The 17,515-nt window shown below is 36.7% G+C and overlaps 1 protein-coding gene across 7 annotated transcripts in view; it reads right to left on the reverse strand.

Moving 5' to 3' along the window:
- Positions 1-17,515, reverse strand: part of dtnbb (dystrobrevin, beta b) — a 219,146-nt gene that overhangs the window by 151,814 nt on the left and 49,817 nt on the right. For all 7 annotated transcript variants that reach the window (XM_039748782.1, XM_039748781.1, XM_039748786.1 and 4 more), the window contains exons 6-7: positions 16,163-16,248; positions 13,341-13,495 (exon numbers count right to left, since the gene is read on the reverse strand). In XM_039748782.1, the coding sequence (XP_039604716.1) occupies positions 13,341-13,495; positions 16,163-16,248 (241 nt within the window). The remainder of the gene's footprint in view (positions 1-13,340; positions 13,496-16,162; positions 16,249-17,515) is intronic.

The raw sequence follows: 17,515 nt of genomic DNA on the forward strand, positions 1-17,515 counted from the left end.
ACAGTATGTCGTTATTTGGAATGCATGAATTTCTTGTGTGTTCCGTGTCTACAAAGATCTTGGTAAGTATAGAATGAAAGGAAATGCGAGAAATGCAAGAAATGCTCGACACGTACCTAAAGCAGAAACATTTTCCATGTTATACTAATTATGATGTGAAATGTATAATGTGTGAAGACTTTAGTCCAAATATCAAATAAACATGCACTTTTATTCAAGAATATAACCAAAAGAAAAAAAGCATTCGATTTACATGTGGCTGCCAGTGAGTTAAAACTCAAGCTCAAATGTTAATCGACTGGTGTGTACACGTATTTTTGAATGGTGCAGAGGCAAGAACTGCTGCCTTATAACCCAAAGGTTCCGGGTTCAATACCAGGCGCTCCGTGTTTTGAATAGTAACCTGCTATTATTATTATTTCTACAATATAAGAAAACATACATTAGATTTGAGTCTGTAACACCCGATGTAAATTTTGGCTACTTGTAAAAGTTAGCGCTTGTTTTTTTATTATTCAGTTTTATTCTCTCAGTGACGTTCACGTAGTACAACAAACTTGCCTCTCCCTCTCTGAGTTGATGGCATTTATCTCCATTCTTTTCACAAGAGCAGCGCTGTGGCTGATGCTGGCTCAGAACTATTTGTTGTACCGGCAATCAAAGATATAATGTGCCGTGACCGCTATCAGACTGGACAAAGGCAGGACTGTAGCAACAGACAGCTTCTTCACATCGATTTTGCCGACTGCTCTGCACCACAATGCACTACAACTCTTCTTGGCACCATAAGTAATATGGGACATCCACCTGCTGCTAAAGTCACTTCAGTACGCGAGCAATTCTCCATGCCAGTGTTTAGATCTGACAGTGCTGTGGTGATGGTGTATACAAAGAAATTAATACTCTTTTTCATCTTATGAACTATAATGAATCTGAACTTGGGGACTAGCACTGATACTAATCTGTTTTTTTCTAGTCGCTGCACTGTCGCAGACCCCTCAGTGCATCTCTCAGTGTTTTGTTCCTGTTTTTTTGTTCGTAAATCATGTAAAATTGTTTTCTTTTGTTTTGTTTTAAAAGTTTGCATTTATTTTTAAGTTTTCTATTTTTGATTGTTATAACCTTTGTATTCCAACGGGACATTTACGCTCTACCTGCGCAGGAAACCCAGGTGTGTTGCTGGCACTGTTCATTTACAGCCGGGACATGCTGCTATCACTGAGATCAGCTACCAGTTACTCCCCATGTACTACTAATATACTGGATGGATTAAAAGCTTTGAAACTGGAAAGAGAGGTGGACTTTGAGTCTGGCTGCTCGACTTTTGCTGGGCAGGAGACCACAGTTTTTGCAGACACGTTCATGATATCAAAAGTCTCAGCGCTCTTTGGAGGTCATTCATATATTATATGATTATATATATATCAAAATACCCGCCCCTCGCAGCGGAGAAGTAGTGTGTTAAAGAAGTAATGAAAAAGAAAAGGAAACATTTTAATAATAACGTAACATGATTGACATTGTCATGAGTGTTGCTGTCATATATATGCCTGCCTAAATAAGTCACCCTCGCTTTGCTCTTACTTTATTTACCGTTCATTTAATCACGGCTAGTGGCGGAAAAATTATAAAATGGAAGGAGGATGGCTTTACCAAAACAATTATTGATGGCGAATCGATTATTCATAAAGCTTGAATTGGTGATGTTTTTCTGTGTTAACCTCATATTTTTTCATACTTCTTCTCAAACTAAGGTGGTGCGAGGGTAAAATGAATCGGGAATGCGCTGATCAAAGTAATCGGTGTACCAGGAAATCATGCATTGACAAAAGCTCCCCTGTGCTTGTAATGCAAAGTGTGATTAAATGCATTATTTTTTAACGCGTTATGGAGCACATGCATCGAAGCTTCTCAGCTGTGCTTGTGCTAAGAAAAGGAAAGATTTTAAAAATAACGTAACACGATTGTCAATGTAACCTTTTGTAAGTAGTGCCTGGAGGATTCAGTGTGGAGAAACTCTATAGAGACAGCGTGTGTATTAACTTGTGGATTTTTCTGTGAGTATTTGGTGGCAGTCTGACCAAGTTGCTTCGGAAGACGGCGTTAGCTGCAGAGCTCAGCTCAGAGCCAAATAAGATGAATGGGAGGGGAGATGATGACGTGACTCCCCCACCCGCCTTAACTGTCAATCCCCCACAAACACAGTCTCTCGGAATTTGCATAAGCACACCCCTTCACCTACAATTTTAACTTAGTTATAAAGTGATCAAAACTCTCGTTTATATCCTCGTCCTCTCATTAAACTTGTATCCCGCATTACCTGTGGGCATGTGAAACGCCAGCGGTAGCCTGTCTATGAACTTAATTTAAAGTTTAGGTTTACACCTTGCTTTCTTTCCGAGGTAGCAGCAGTCATGAATATGGTAGTATATGTCACTCGCTCGCTTCTTATTGTTTCGCTGCCTTCTCAATTATATAATGCATGTTTTCTTAAGGGCTTTTTTGGTGGTCTTCCTGGTTTTCTAAGCACTGCGTTGACAGTCAGTACACGTGATTACGTGAGAGGCGTGATGATGTCACACGAAACTCCGCCCCCCACGTCATTGCCAGCTCAACTCCATTACAGTTAATGGAGAAAAATACCTTCCAGTTATGACCATTAGTAGAATTTGAAATGAAACCTGCCCAACTTTTGTAAGTAAGCTGTAAGGAATGAGCCTGCCAAATTTCAGCCTTCTACCTACACGGGAAGTTGGAGAATTAGTGATGAGTGAGTGAGTGAGTGAGTGAGTGAGTGAGGGCTTTGCCTTTTATTAGTATAGATTCACATTATGCAACTCTGAAACTATATAAGGCTTCACGTTGAGAAAGTATCCACATCTAATGTCTCTTTCTCAATCTGAATCTCCAACAAAGTAAATCTGAAGGAACGAAGCCTGCTTCTGTGACATAGGTAATAAGCTTCTGATACAGTGGTAAACTTGACCCTGACCATAAAATGCCTTTGTTCACTTCCTTTGCCCCAAAGAACGTTATCTGAAATCTTCTGATTTCATTAAGAAAATGGTCAGATTCAGAATGCTGGCCAGTGGTAAGTCTGTATAGATGCTCAGGAAGTTGCTGAAGGCAGGGTAGATGCACTTTACCATTATTGCAACACATTCCTACACTTTCCTCTTTTCATTTCTTAGCCTTACACTGCATGCAAATGCAAGTTTGCTTCCCTATATTCACAGCTATATCTACAGCATACTGAACACCAGAAATGTAATTAAAACCAGAGAGATTTTTCAACTATATATATATATATATATATATATATATATATATATATATATATATATATATATATATATATATATATATATATATATATTGCCACTGTGGCTCTATGCACTTCAGGATTCTTTGTTTGATATTTTGTGGCAGCTTCATTTAGTTGTTTTCTGCATATCAAATTTGTCACTTTCATTTTTTCCTTGTGTTTCCATTTAACACTAGAATTCCTGAAGCATACGAAGAAACTCATAATCCTGGCCCACCTTAAATCCCTTTGCACCTCTCCATCTGCGTCTTTTGTTTTGTAAATGCGTTAATCAGCACAAGCAGCAAGCACCCTGCTGTCCCATCCCACTGCCTTGATGAAGCTCAGCTCGGGCAAAAAGTTCTCCCAGATTAAGCAAAGGCTCCTTATCTGCATGTAAGATCTGGAGTTGTATAGGGTAAATAATACAGTATGTCGTTATTTGGAATGCATGAATTTCTTGTGTGTTCCGTGTCTACAAAGATCTTGGTAAGTATAGAATGAAAGGAAATGCGAGAAATGCAAGAAATGCTCGACACGTACCTAAAGCAGAAACATTTTCCATGTTATACTAATTATGATGTGAAATGTATAATGTGTGAAGACTTTAGTCCAAATATCAAATAAACATGCACTTTTATTCAAGAATATAACCAAAAAGAAAAAAAGCATTCGATTTACATGTGGCTGTCAGTGAGTTAAAAACTCAAGCTCAAATGTTAATCGACTGGTGTGTACACGTATTTTTGAATGGTGCAGAGGCAAGAACTGCTGCCTTATAACCCAAAGGTTCCGGGTTCAATACCAGGCGCTCCGTGTTTTGAATAGTAACCTGCTATTATTATTATTTCTACAATATAAGAAAAACATACATTAGATTTGGGTCTGTAACACCCGATGTAAATTTTGGCTACTTGTAAAAGTTAGCGCTTGTTTTTTTATTATTCAGTTTTATTCTCTCAGTGACGTTCACGTAGTACAACAAACTTGCCTCTCCCTCTCTGAGTTGATGGCATTTATCTCCATTCTTTTCACAAGAGCAGCGCTGTGGCTGATGCTGGCTCAGAACTATTTGTTGTACCGGCAATCAAAGATATAATGTGCCGTGACCGCTATCAGACTGGACAAAGGCAGGACTGTAGCAACAGACAGCTTCTTCACATCGATTTTGCCGACTGCTCTGCACCACAATGCACTACAACTCTTCTTGGCACCATAAGTAATATGGGACATCCACCTGCTGCTAAAGTCACTTCAGTACGCGAGCAATTCTCCATGCCAGTGTTTAGATCTGACAGTGCTGTGGTGATGGTGTATACAAAGAAATTAATACTCTTTTTCATCTTATGAACTATAATGAATCTGAACTTGGGGACTAGCACTGATACTAATCTGTTTTTTTCTAGTCGCTGCACTGTCGCAGACCCCTCAGTGCATCTCTCAGTGTTTTGTTCCTGTTTTTTTGTTCGTAAATCATGTAAAATTGTTTTCTTTTGTTTTGTTTTAAAAGTTTGCATTTATTTTTAAGTTTTCTATTTTTGATTGTTATAACCTTTGTATTCCAACGGGACATTTACGCTCTACCTGCGCAGGAAACTCCAGGTGTGTTGCTGGCACTGTTCATTTACAGCCGGGACATGCTGCTATCACTGAGATCAGCTACCAGTTACTCCCCATGTACTACTAATATACTGGATGGATTAAAAGCTTTGAAACTGGAAAGAGAGGTGGACTTTGAGTATGTCTGAAACAGAAAAGTTTTAAGACAACTATCATCATGAGCAATGTACATTCTTTGAGGAATAAACTGGACGGGCTGAGAGCATCTGCGTGATACCTCCATGAGTACTGAGAAAGCTGTCTAATGTGCTTTACTGAGATCTGGTTTAAGAATACCGACTCACACCGCAAAGATAATTACAAAGTTTATAACTGATCACAACTTGTCAAATCCCTGGAGGTTTTCAAACCCAAATTCAAGAACATATTCTTTCTACTCACCAGTACATCATTGCTACTCAAGGATTGATTACTTCTTTATAGATAATAAATTCTTGCCTAAGATTAAATCTTGTAAATACGATGCTATTGTCATTTCGGACCATGCTCCTATGATCTTGGAGCTGAAATTACTAAACCCCATACACTCACCCCCAGATGGCCTCAACCGCTTCTATTAGCTGACGAGAATTGTACTGAATTTATATCCAAACAAATCAAATTCTTTCTAGAGACAAATACATCCCCTGAGATCTCTGCAGGAATACTCTGGGAAACTCTTAAGGCCTTCTTAAGAGGACAGATTATCTCATATCTTTCCCACAGAAATAAATCCGAGCGAAGAAAGTAGCAGAGATAAAAGCGAAATTACTAAAATAGATGAAGAACATGCCAGACTACCAAGCGAGACTCTACATAAGAGGAGGCAGGCTCTACATTCAGAATTAAACCTCTTGACAACTAAAGAAACTGAACAACTAATTTACAAATCCAGACATCATTATTATGAACATGGAGAAAGCTAATAAGCTTTTAGCAACAAATTCACAAGCAAGATGTACATAACGCAATCTCGTAATCACTAACACTAACGGAGATAAAATCATGAACACAAAAATATAATGTACACTTTTAGAGACTACTATAAATCCCTATATACTACTGAGTTTAAAGAAGACAATATACAATCTAATGCATTTCTGGATACATTACAGATACCACAAATTGACGCTTTTAGTGTGGAGGAACTTGATAAACCGCTGTCATTATCAGAATTACTGGATGCTATAAAGTCACTCCAAGGTGGAAAAGCAGCAGGCCCTGACGGCTACCCTGCAGAGTTTTACAAGAAATTCTCCGCTCAGCTAGCTCCCTCCTATTAGCAACATTTACAGAAGCCAGAGATAACCAATCTCTTCCACAAACCTTTCGCCAAGCACTAATCACTGTCTTTCCAAAACAAAATAAGGACTTATTACAATGTGCATCATACAGACCAATTTCACTTCTGAATAACGACGTTAAAATACTCTCTAAAATCATAGCTAGAAGGATGGAGAAAGTGCTCCCTCGTAATATCACAAGACCAAACTGGATTTATTAGGGGCCGACACTTATCTTCAAATCTTGACGCCTGTTTAATGTAATATACTCACCAACTAAATCAAACACCCCAGAAATATTATTATCATTGGATGCAGAAAAAGCATTCACATGATTGAATGGAAATACCTTTTACTATTTTGGGGAAGTTTGGGTTTGGCCCGAACATTTGTGCATGGATTAAATTACTGTATACTAACCCAGAAGCTTCAGTTTGCATCAATAACATTTGCTCAGACTACTTTAAACTAGAGCGTGGCACAAGACAAGGATGCCCTTGTCACCACTGCTGTTTGCAATTGCCATTGAACCACTGGCAATACATTGTCGAAATACTGATCAGATAAAGGGGATTAGCAGAGAAGGACTGGAACAGAAAATCTCATTATATGCAGATGACATGGTACTGTATATATGGACCCAGAAAATTCTGTGCCTGCAGTCTTAGCAGCACTCACAGAATTTCAAAAGCTCTCTGGTCTCAGAATTAATCTGAATAAAAGTGTACTCTTTCCAGTGAATTCTCAAGCATATAATATTAGATTAGACACCCTACCTTTTATCATTGCAGAACAGTTTAAATACCTAGGGGTAAACATCACAAGTAAACATAAAGCTCTTTATCAACAAAATTTATGCGTCTGCATGGAAAAAATTAAACAAGACTTGCATAGATGGTCAACCCTTCATCTCACACTAGCTGGAAGAATTAACACTGTTAAGATGAATATTCTTCCTAAGCTCCTTTTTATTTCAAAACATACCAATATACATTAATAAATCATTCTTTAAGCAATTAGATTCAACAATAACCTCATTTATTTGGAATTCAAAACATCCACGCATCAAAAAGCGACCCTACAAAGACAAAAGGCAGAAGGCGGCATGGCTCTACCTAACTTCCAGTTTTATTACTGGGGCAAATATACAGGCGATAAGAACCTGGACACAAATAGAAGAACATACACAGGCATGGACGCAATAGAAGTAAAATCCTGCAGTACTTCTTTGTATTCCTTGCTCTGTGCTCCAATAAACACACGTTATCGGCAATACACTAATAACCCAATTGTGCTCCACTCACTTAGAATCTGGAACCAATGTAGAAAGCATTTTAAGACGGAGAAGCTTCTTCTGTGGCACCCTGCAAGAGAACCACCTCTTTCAACCTTCACAAACATATGCAGTTTTAATATCTGGAAAAATTTGGAATTAACTTGCTTAGAGATCTTTATATAGACAACGTCTTTGCATCCTATGAACAATTACATTCCAAATTTAACATTCCAGCTACAATTTCTTTCACTATCTTCAAATCAGGAACTTTGTTAAACAGAACCTTCCAGATTTTCCTCATCTTGCACCCTCATCCACGCTGGAAAAATATTGCTCAATTTCAAGGATTAGACTCCATCTCTACAATATATAAAATCATTTTACAATCCCTTCCTTTCAAAGATCCAAGAGGACACTGGGAAAAAGATCTCTCAATTAATATATCAGAAAAGGAGTGGAAAGTAGCAATGCAGAGAATTCACTCAAGCTCCATATGCGCAAAGCATACAATTATACAACTCAAAATTATATATCGAGCACATCTGTCTTGACTAAAACTCTCCAAAATGTTTCCAGGGCATGATCCAACCTGCGAACGTTGCAACCAAGCCCCAGCCTCACTGGGTCACATGTTCTGGGCCTGCACCAAATTAACATTATTCTGGACAAAATTTTTTAATTACCTCTCAGACAGCCTTGGACTCACAATCCCTCCTAACCCATTAACAGCTGTGTTTGGGGTTCTTCCAGAGGGGCTTAAAGTGGAGAAGGACAAACAAATTGTGATTGCATTCACTACACTGTTGGCACGCAGACTTATTCTGATAAACTGGAAGAACCCAAACTCTCCTCTTTAAGTCAGTGGGAAACTGATGTGTTATATTATTTGAAATTGGAAAAATCAAATACTCAGTTAGAGGATCTGTACAGACTTTTTTCAAAACATGGCAGGATGTAATCAGTAATATTTTAAAAATAAGTTTATAAAGCACAGAGAATTTATTAATTTAGGTATTTTTACAAGCCTTAAATTTTACACCTTTGGCTTGCTCTCTCTCTCAGGGTGGGGATCGATCTGTTCTTAACATAATTCTTTTTTTTGTAAAAACTTGATTGCTATGTATGGATTGTAATAAAATTAATAAAATAAAATTAACATAAGAATACTGACTCAGATACAGCTGTTGAAGTGAATGGATTTGATTGTGTACGCCAAGACAGAAACCCACCTTCTGGTAAGCAGACAGGCGGTGGGGTCTGCCTTTACATTACAAAAGGTGGTGCAAGAATATCATTGTTAAAGATCACATCTGCACACTACATATCGAACTACTCATCCATACTATTTACCACGTGAGTTTAATCAATTATTTGTGACAGTAGTTTACATAACACGGTAAAGTGATGTGGAAGCTACAGCTGAAATGATTCATCTTGAAACTGTTCAGAAATTAGAAGTCAGATCACCTGGCTGTTTCAACATTGTGATAGATGATTTTAATTTATGTAATTTGGAATTAGTATTGCCATATTACCATCAGTACATGAATATTAATACTAGACGGGAGAAAACACTACACAAGTGTTATGGAAACATGCCTGGAGCCTACATATCGCATCATAGAGCAGCCCTGGGTGCGTCTGACCATGTTGTTGTTCACCTAAAGTTCAAACAGAAACTGAGACAAGAAAAACCAGCCATAAGAAAAACACAAAATTGGTGCAAGGACAGTATAATGGAACTGCAGGAATGCTCCTGTACTGTCTAGGATATACTGACATACTTACAGTCACTTAATGAGACCACTTTCACTGTAAGTGAATTTATGAAATTTTGTGAATCTATGATCTTTAAGGAAAAAACTGTCAAGGTCTACCCCAACAGTAAACTATGGATCACTAAAGAGTTTACAGCACTGCTATTGGAAAAACAACATGTTCATGAAGAAAATAAGATAGAACAACAAAATTTACAGTAAAGGATTAACAGGTTAATCAAACAAAATAAAAAGATGTATGGAGAAAAAAATCAAGAGGTGGTTTAATGATAATAAACCAAAGCAGGTTTGGAAAGGGATACAGACAATCAGAGGACTGGGTTCTAAAAAGAATGTCAACTTTCTAGTTGACAAACACCAGAAGCTTTTAGTAGATGAATTTAATAACATTTTTACCATATTTGAAACAAGTGATTTCAGCACCCAAAATGCAGAAGTAAAGGAGATACTTTACCAAAATACAAGGAATTCTGCTGTGACAGGGTTGCGGGTTAAAACAAACAGGACAGTGGTGTCAGACGGCATATCAGGCTGGCTCTTAATGTCCTGCTTTAAGCAGCTCTCTACGATTTTTCATTTGCTTTTTAACTGGTCTATGACCTGTGGAATTGTACCTAAGCTGTGTAAACAATCAGTCATTACCCCAGTTTCTAAGGTTTCCAGACCAAGCAGTGTGAATGACTACAGACAAGTGACACTCATCTCTATTCCAATGAAATGCTTCGAACATTTGGTGAAAACATTTTAATGACAGAGACAAAGTCTTTTTCATGATAACCACCAATATGCATAGTGTGGAACCAGAAATGTTGAAGATGCTCTGTTTATTATCTTACATCAAATATATACTTTTCTTCAGCCTGGTACATATGCCAGAGCACTATTTCTGGATTTTTCTTCAGCATTCAATACCATACAGCCTTACATACTGATTGGAAAACTGAATAGTATGACTGTAAACATATTTATTTCATTATGGATTTAGGACTTTCTTCTACTGTAAATTTTTCACAGACAGTCAAGGTACAGGATTCTTTTTCAGAAGTCATTCATTCAAACACAGGAAGTCCTCAGGGGTGTGTCTTATCACCATTACTATTCACTCTGTATACAAGTGACCCGAGATAGAATAATGACCACAGCTCTATTATGAAATATGTGGGTGACGCCATGCTCATATGACACAAATCAGGGGAGTATGAAAGCCCCTAGCTAAATCAAATGGACTGTATGGTAAACTGTTGGAGTAAAAACTTTCTCACTCTGAAAGTAAAAAAGACCAAAGAAATATTTGATTTTAAGAGACAGAAATCTGTATGTTCATTCATTGTTGTTTTGGGGTAGGTGGCAGAAATAGTGAATGAAATAAAAAAAATACTTAGGAACTAACTTAGATAACAATCTTAACTGGAATGCAAATACAAATAAATATTCTCTAAATGCAATCAGTGTTAATTTCTCCACCGTAAACTCATACTATTTAAAGTAGACAAGGACCTCATGTTGTCCTTTTATTGCAGTATGATTCAGTCTGTTATCCCTTTCAGTTTCAATGCCTGGTTTAGTGGTCTAACAAACCAAAACTTAAAAAAGCTCCAGCAGATTACTAAACATGCAGCTAAAGTAATTGGGACTGATGTAGATGATCTGGCAAGTGTGTGTCAGAGGACAATGCTAAAGAAACTCAACTCAACTCAATAATCTCAACTGAAGACAGACATTCATTACATGTAGAACTTAACTTCAGTAAATAAGGAAGGATAGTTGCTTTGAAAAGCCACAGAAATCACTCCAGAAATTCCTTTCTTCCTAGTGCCATACGACTTTTTAATTAGGAATATCGGGGGAAATTTTTAAGGTTTGATATGTATACTGTAACAATTTTTGTGTAAATATGCATTATCAAACTGCCTTACTTAACCTGTCTTGTCCCTGTTTGTTTTTTTTCATTTCTTTTTGTCTTGTTCCAAGATGCAACTGAGAAGGGAAACTTCATGTTTTCTTGTGTAAGCATGACTAAATAAAGCAACCTTGAACCTTGATACACAGCCATCTTTACAGTCACTCCAAGTCCAAGTCTCTGTATCCTGCAGAATGGAGTGCAGCTGGATGTTGGTGATGCGCAATCACAGTCTCAGTCATTCTTACAGATGATGCTGTCAGTTTTCATGTAAAGGGTGTAAGAGGAGAATATGCAGATTTGGGAGGCAGCTGGCAAAACACAGCAGAGTTGGAGAAGGAAAAAGATTTGTGTGATTTATTGTATACTTGTGGCTTATTTGGTGAGGTGATTGAAAAGTGCCTTGTTTCCTACCTGGCAGGGAGAAAATTATTTGTGAGTTGTGGTAATCAAATCTCAAAGACACATGATATCCGATATGGTGTTCCACAAGGCTCTATCCTGGGTCCGCTGCTGTTCTCAATCTATTTGCTTCCGTTAGGTCAGATTATCTCAGGTTACAGCGTGAGTTACCACAGCTATGCTGATGACACACAGCTGTATTTATCAATAGCACCTGATGACTCCGACTCTCTCGATTCACTAACACAATGTCTTACTGGTATTTCTGAATGGATGAATAGTAATTTTCTCAAACTAAATAAAGAGAAGACTGAAATTTTAGTAAATGGCAATAATAGATTCAATGAGGTTATCAGAAATAAACTTGATGCATTAGGATTAAAAGTTAAGACGGAAGTAAAAAACTTAGGGGTAACTGTTGACTGTAATCTGAATTTTAAATCACATATTCATCAGACCACTAGGACAGCAGTTTTTCACTTAAAAAACATAGCAAAATTTAGACCTCTTATATCATTGAAAGATGCTGAGAAATTAATTCACGCTTTTGTTTTCAGTAGACTAGATTACTGTAACGCACTCCTCTCAGGACTACCCAAAAAAGACATAAATCACTTGCAACAAGTGCAGAATGCAGCTGCTAGAATCTGAACTAGGAAAAGAAAATCCAAACACATTTCTCCAGTTTTGATGTCACTACACTGGTTGCCTGTGTCATTCAGGATTGACTTTAAAATACTGCTTATGGTTTATAAAGCCTTAAATAATCTCGCTCCATCTTATATATCGGAATGTCTGACACCCTATATTCCAAATCGTAACCTTAGATCCTCAAATGAGTGTCTCCTTATAATTCCAAAAGCTAAACTTAAAAGAAGTGGTGAGGCGGCCTTCTGCTGTTATGCACCTAAAATCTGGAATAGCCTGCCAATAGGAATTCACCAGGCTGATACAGTAGAGCACTTTAAAAAAACTGCTGAAAACACATTACTTTAACATGGCTTTCTCCTAACTTCACTTTAACTTAATACTGATACTCTGTATGTTCAATTCATCATAATAACTATTCACAGTGGCTCCAAAATACATACTGACCCCTACTCTCTCTTCTGTTTCTTTTTCCAGTTTCTTTGTGGTGGCGGCCGCCACCACCACCTACTCAAAGCATCATGATGCTCCAACATTGATGGATTGAAAGCCAGAAGTCTACGTGACCATCATCATCGAGTCCTTCCATGAGAACCCTAAATACAAAGAGGACTGTTTGATTTATGTTAGGTAGATTGCCCAGAGGGGACTGGGCGGTCTCTTGGTCTGGAATCCCTACAGATTTTATATTTTTTCTCCAGCCTCTGGAGTTTTTTTTTGTTTTTTCTGTCCACCCTGGCCATCGGACCTTACTTATTCTATGTTAATTAATGTTGACTTATTTTTATTTTTTATTGTGTCTTCTATTGTTCTATTCTTCATTTTGTAAAGCACTTTGAGCTTTTTTTTGGTATGAAAATGTGCTATATAAATAAATATTGTTGTTGTTGTTGTTGTTGTTGTAACGGACCTTGGAGGAGAAGTGGGCGTTAAACCTCCTCTGTTCTGGGTAGTGACTGAAAGAATGAGATTGAAGTGACCAAGTAGACAAAATGTCTCATGACAGTACATTAAAACAGTATGGATTAAGGCTGAACAGAAAATCATGAAATACAAATGAATAAATAATACAAATAAGGCACACAAATGATACAAAAAAGGCGAACTTGAACATTAAGGTAACACACAGTAAATCATTTTAAAGCCTTACCTGTTGTGGAAAACACATTCGTACTGAATATTCAGTATAGCCGAAAGAAGGGCCTTCAAATACGGCTGTTGGAAGTTTTAATACTTCTCTCAAAAAGTGATCAAATTTGGTAAATATCATCATTCCATTGGAATCTGAGATCTGAGAAAATATGTCTAAGGAAGGGGAAGCAGGGTAAAACAAAGCATTTTATATGTTTAATGTACATGTAAAGTCGGTATCCTATAATTAAAATATTGAAATAACATGAAATCCTATTAAAAAGAGAAAAAATATTATTATGACTTAATTCATTTAAGTATGAACTCCTTTTCCACACTAGATAACATTCTTTCTCTATTATATTTATTTACACAAGCCTTTTAGAGGAGTAATTACTGAAAGGTAGGCCAAAGACTTTGGTGGGCTATCAAATTATCACAAATGTAGTGCATATCATATACATACTATAAAACAGACATGATGATATTATTGTGATATCATTCCTTGAAGTAGTATGATTTGCTTATTTTACAAGCAGTAAAAAAAAATTCTGTTTAACAAAGCCAATGGAGTCAGTTGCATCTTTATCAGTCATTACCAGCAGTGCTGGACATGATTCATGGACAGATGAATAATTCGTCTTCATCTAACTAACCTTTAACAACCTATAAAGTATAAATGGTACAAGTGTGGAAACCTAGAATACAGATTGTGAAATATTGTACTTTACTTAACTCTCAAATATAAATAAATTCTTTGTATGTATATGTCAAAATAAAAATTAAATGATTGTTGACTTTGAATGCACTGCTGAAGACTGATCTAATTGAAAAAATACACGTCTCTTTAAATGGGCATACATTAAAACTTGTGTTAAAACTCTATAAATACTATTCTCAATTGTTCATCATTCAGGTGCTCTGCTCCCCAGATTTGGGACTCATTACCATCTGAGCTTAGAATTACTGATTCATTCTTACTTTTCAAATCTAAACTTAAAACACATCTGTTTAAGACTGCTTTTTCTCTTTGATTATAATTGCTCTGTCTGATTTTAATTTCTGTATTTTTAGTTTTGTTTATAATGTGTGTTTTATCTATTCTCCCGTGTCCTTGAGTGTTTAGAAAGGCGCCTATGAATAAATAAAATGTATTATTATTATTATTATTATTATTCTCACCATCAATGACTTAATGATTATTCTCTACACAAGTGCTTTTCAAATGGTGCGCCATGGAAATAACAGTGTAGTGCCCCTGGGTCCTGACCTGAGAGAGACACAGTCTTCAGGTGGTCGAGACCTGTCTGAGAAGAATGTGACTGCCTGGAGAAGCCGACATAAAAGCAGCTCTGTGATCACCATTTTGTAGACACAGCACTTAGAGAGCACTTTAGCAGGCAGAAGACATTCATCAGAAACTCTCACAGAGGTGAGGGACAATGGGCAAACAAGTTGCCTCTAAGCCTGGGTCAATGGAGTGAGGCAGAGGACCACCTGTATAGGTGGGCAAAGGGACGAAGTAGCTGGAAAATGTGTCCAAAGTGCTCACTATGTGCTGCGTTTGCTATGGCAATCTCTGAGCTGCTTTTTTGCTGCCCCCTGTCTAGTCCCTTCAGACAGTTTAGCACTAATATGGTTTTGTGGTTAGTAAAACCATACCTTGGATTTTTTGGATTACAAAAAGTGTGGCACAACAGAACAATGGATGGAAAACACTGCTCTACCTACACCTTTGCTACTGGCATGCTAAAAAATGTCTCTGTAGCTGCTATCATTTAAAACTGACACCATGCATTACTTGGAAGGTTATGTTGCATTCTTTGCATAAATTAGTGAAGATACTGCAAATGTGAACGTGAGTAGGGATATTTAGTACATTTCTATTTTGTAGACTTTTGTCATTATATTAGAGAAGTCAGCACTGTAAGCTGGCTGGCAGACTGGCAAGTTAAATACAGTGGTATTACTTATTTTGGTTTTAGTGCCACTCAAAGATAACTTATTTAGCATTTATGTAATTTGAGTTTGATTAGAACTTCTTACAGACACATGAAATGAAAAAAAAAAGAATGTAATTTTTGCCTACACAACTTTTGTCTAGCTTTGCATCGGGACCACCATAAATCCCTCCCATTCATCAGTATGTATAAATCAAAAAAGTTAACACCAGTGGTATGTACTGACATGTGACGTATCATTGTGGTATGCTGAAAAAAAATTACTGCAGAAAGTAATTATTACTAAATTACTGGTCAACTGAAAAAAAAAATATTTTGTTCCTGCTATTTCACCTTAACCAATAGCTAGGATCAGTGTATGAGATTTTTAGTTAAAATATGCAGCAGTATTTTAAATTATGCAAAATAATTAGACAGTAATAATCAGGCTGTAAATAAGGACTAAAGCCTTAAATCTGGTTTTAATTTGTAGTAAACAATAATTTTAATTAAAAAAAACATAAAGGCAGTCCATACTTTTAAAGCAGTCAAATATATACAGATCTTGTTAGCCACAAGAGGGAGCTCAAGCTACATCAACAAATTTCCTCAAAGTTGAACATTTAAGACTGGTATATTTGCCAGAAATTTAAGTTGATCAAATATTTTCCTCCTGTCTCTATGGATCTCTATAGTTATTCAAATAAACTCCACAACAAATGAAGCCTGTGACAAACAATATATTGTCTCAAAAAGTAAAATTTAACAATTTATCAAATGGAAAAATATATGATGCTATTTCAAAATGTGTCTAAATTAAAAGAAAAATGTGCTAAGACATACATATACATACATACTCATGTGCAAATATACTCTATAAATGATATTAAAAATTACTTACATCGAAGCTTATCCACTAACTTTCCTCCACACATAGTGGCCAACATAGCTTTTACAGAAAAAACTGTCAGCTTTCCATGGCCCTCACTGAAACATAAAATCAGTTTAAACTTAATATTCACTTATAAAAAGCAATAAATCTGTTACCAAATTTTATTATTAGATAAAAGCATTTCATAAGTTGGACTTTTCATATACTGCAGCATGACACTAACATACTGTATTTAATCACTGCAATGACTGTGATACAGTTAACAAATCCTAGTATGAGTACAACATTGTACTGCTATGTAGTTTATATTTAAATTAAATTATCATATCTCCTTTTAAATATAGGTTCCAAAGCACTACTTATTTATTTGTTTGTTTATCTATCCACCCATCCATTTTCTAACCCGCTGAATCCAAATACAGGGTCACGGGGGTCTGCTGGAGCCAATCCCAGCCAACACAGGGCACAAGGCAGGAACCAATCCTGGGCAGGGTGCCAACCCACCACAGGACACACATAAACACACCCACCACACACTAGGGCCAATGTAGAATCGCCAATCCACCTAACCTGCATGTCTTTGGATCGTGGGAGGAAACCAGAGTGCCCGGAGGAAACCCACACAGACACAGGGAGAACATGCAAACTCCATGCGGTGAGGACCCGGGAAGCGAACCCTTTCTCCTAACTGTGAGGCAGCAGCGCTACCACTATGCCACCGTGCCGCCCCTTGTTTATTTATTCTTTGCTTAATAAAATGTAGGGTGTAAAGCTAATGACCACAAATTGTAAAATTTGGAAAAAAGTATTGTTTTTTATTGGGTGTGACTTAATGAATCCTTAAAATCAGAGACATACTGAAGAATTTAATAGTGGATCCAACACACATGCACTTTAGCCTGATTGATTTTAAAAATGAAAGAATCAGTGATACTGTGCTAAGTATTACCAGACTTCAAGCTCAACTAAAGAAGGGAATGTTTGAACTGAATTGTTTTTGATGGACCAACTATCCTGTTTTCCCCTCTTATTTCATTATTTTTCCTAACTCTCAAATATCCTTGTCTTCGTTTTCTCACATAATTTGAGAATATTATTCTGTTTATTTTTAATTATCTTTAATGCGTTCTCCAATTTGTTCTAGATATATTTATACACAAAAAATATTAACATGTTATAAACTTTAGCCTAGATTAAGGGTAGATTATAAACTTTCACACGTACACCTGTGTGTATGTTTTTATCTATATTAGTGTTTTTCCTTTAAGGAAAATGCAATGCAGAAAATGGATGTAGCAGCAGACAGAACTAGTACTGAGGTTAGACTGAATTTGGAGAGTACAATGTGTTTAGTTTATTATA

Source organism: Polypterus senegalus, chromosome 3 (assembly GCF_016835505.1).
Source record: "Polypterus senegalus isolate Bchr_013 chromosome 3, ASM1683550v1, whole genome shotgun sequence".
NCBI classification, from domain to species: domain Eukaryota; kingdom Metazoa; phylum Chordata; class Cladistia; order Polypteriformes; family Polypteridae; genus Polypterus; species Polypterus senegalus.